We start from the raw sequence: 2,389 nt of genomic DNA, 5'->3' as shown, positions 1-2,389 counted from the left end.
GGGGAAGAGAAGAGAGACCCTGGGAACGAGGTTGCCATTTCTCAACCAACTGAGCAAACCAGCTGGTGGTAAGGAACCAGAATATAGAACAAATAATATGAGAGAGAAAATATATGAAACTCGTATATATTAGAAGAACTGTGGATACACTGAAACAGTTTTTTAAGTTAAAGATCTCTGTAGTTAATGACACAACTTTAAGGGTTTATAAAGAAGTCTGAAAAAGATCGAGGAGTGAATGGGAATCAAACCCATTACTCTGAGATTGTGCTGCACACTGCAGCATTACTGACCTATCAAGCCATTTAGGAGCAGGGACCGGTTCCTGAAAGGTGCAATAACCAGGGATGAATGTGCCTATTCCAGCACATTTATCCCTGGAATGGAGTTATTACACCTGTCAGGAACCAACCCCTGGTCAATTGCGAGTTCCTTTCCAGGGTTTGTGCTACCCCTTGAAGTCCTTAAAAAGCCCTGGAATTTAATTTTGGACTTCAAGGGCACTTGAAAAGCCTTTGAAAAAAAAAAGATTTTGTGGAAAACTGCTTAGAACTCCTTAAATTTTTGCTTGGGTGAGAATTGTTGAGATTGCATCATGCTAAGTTAAAGAGACATTTCAAAAATTGAGCCTCAAATTGACTACTGGGGAAACATTAAAACCAAAAATTAAAATGCCTGTGCGTACACTTATAAACAGGATGTGGCAAGGAATATCAATTTATGGCATAGAAATCTTCCAAAAACTCCTTGAAAACTCAATTTCTGGTTCTTGAAAACTCCTTGAATACTCCTGGAATTATATAGACAAAATCCAGCACAAACCCTGCCTTTCATTTCCAGTCAAGAGTTGAAGAAAATGATGAAAGCCGAATATATGAAAGTCATGTATACTGGAAATGCATCTGAAACATTTTTCTAAGCGAAAGTACATTGCAGACAATTTCATGACATAATGTCATGACATCGTAACAACATCGTAACGTGTGATGCATGCATGACCATCTATTTGCCAACATGCGTGTCTACCACGATGAAGTAGAGACCTAGGCAAAGAATGCATGGGCCGGTTTTTTAACATTCCACGTAGTTAATGAACATTGTGTATTACTGATTTAGACCATCTGTTTTTCTGTCCACAAATAAATACTTCTTTGGAGTTTTTAGTAGTAAACGGTACTTGCTTATCTGTTTATTTTCAGAGCGGTGTTACAACCATGCTATGAAACATAACATTCCGTTATTTTGTGGCTTCAATCGCCGATTTGATCCCACAATATCACATGTGGCCGACAGAGTGAAAAGTGGCGACATTGGAAAAATCCACGTTATCAAGACAACAAGCCGTGACTTCCCCATGCCCTCCATAAGTTATTTAAAGATTTCAGGGGGGATCTTTCATGACTGTTGTGTACATGATGTAGACACAATATGCTGGATCTTGGGTGAGTCGCCCCATACTGTGTTCTGCCTTGCCCATGCCTTTCATTCGGAAGTGGACGAGATAAACGATGTGGATACAGTGGTGGTAGTCATGAAATTCCCCAGTGGTGCTATGGGGCAGATAGATTTGTCCCGCCATGCTGTCTATGGTTACGATCAACGCATTGAGGTGTTTGGGGCAGGTGGTATGGTAACTAGCGACAATGTCCCTGCTTTCAACTCCAAAATTTTGAAGACCAGCGGAAACTCACAAGCCTCTCTAAAGTATTCCTTCTCAGAAAGATATGCTGACAGCTATATGGTGGAAATGGGCCATTTCATTAATGTTGTTAGAAAAAAAGAAAATTTGCTTGTTTCCAAAGATGACGTGCTTCGATCATGGCATGTTGTTGATGCCATTAAGCGATCATATTGTAGTGGAAAACCAGTGACTTTAACATAGATTTTTTGTGTGAACAGTGGGTGGTTGTAGTCCCTGAATTTCTATATTACAATAGTGGTGAGAGGAAGCGTCATGATCAGTTGAAACTGATAAGGAATTAATTAGTAACCTACCGTCAACTTCTAGTGATTATTTATTTTCCATTCATTTCTGGGTATTTTTTCTTTTTTCTCTAATGAAATTATGTTTTGGATAAAACTTCACTCATACTCTCTACAAAGGAACAAAGCGAAACAATTGCAAGAAATGTACAACATATGTACAGGTAACGATGATAATAAAATACACAAAGAAAAACTAGTTTTCTGTTGTTCTTGATGGGGGTCCATTTGTAACCTTGTCTGCTAATACTTGATTCAAGAGTGCCGAGTCACACCATTTTGAAAACCCCAAAATAACGATTTCTGGTAGTTTTCGTGTAGAAAAATAACAGAAGACGCAATTTATTTAAAGCAAATGGAAAAACGATGAACTAACGTTATCAAGGCAAAATGCAATTACTCGTAA

At 38.5% G+C, this 2,389-nt stretch overlaps 1 protein-coding gene across 6 annotated transcripts in view; it reads left to right on the top strand.

Moving 5' to 3' along the window:
• The window catches only part of LOC138041036 (myo-inositol 2-dehydrogenase-like), an 11,645-nt gene extending 9,466 nt beyond the window's left edge, over positions 1–2,179 (top strand). For all 6 annotated transcript variants that reach the window (XM_068886809.1, XM_068886810.1, XM_068886806.1 and 3 more), the window contains exon 6: positions 1,200–2,179. In XM_068886809.1, the coding sequence (XP_068742910.1) occupies positions 1,200–1,882 (683 nt within the window). In that variant the 3' untranslated portion in view covers positions 1,883–2,179. The remainder of the gene's footprint in view (positions 1–1,199) is intronic.
• The last annotated feature ends 210 nt before the right edge of the window (positions 2,180–2,389 follow it).

The sequence above is a fragment of the Montipora capricornis genome, chromosome 3 (genome assembly GCF_036669925.1).
Source record: "Montipora capricornis isolate CH-2021 chromosome 3, ASM3666992v2, whole genome shotgun sequence".
NCBI lineage: Eukaryota > Metazoa > Cnidaria > Anthozoa > Scleractinia > Acroporidae > Montipora > Montipora capricornis.
Note: the sequence above shows the minus strand (reverse complement) of the source record. Positions and strands in the feature narration are given on the sequence as shown.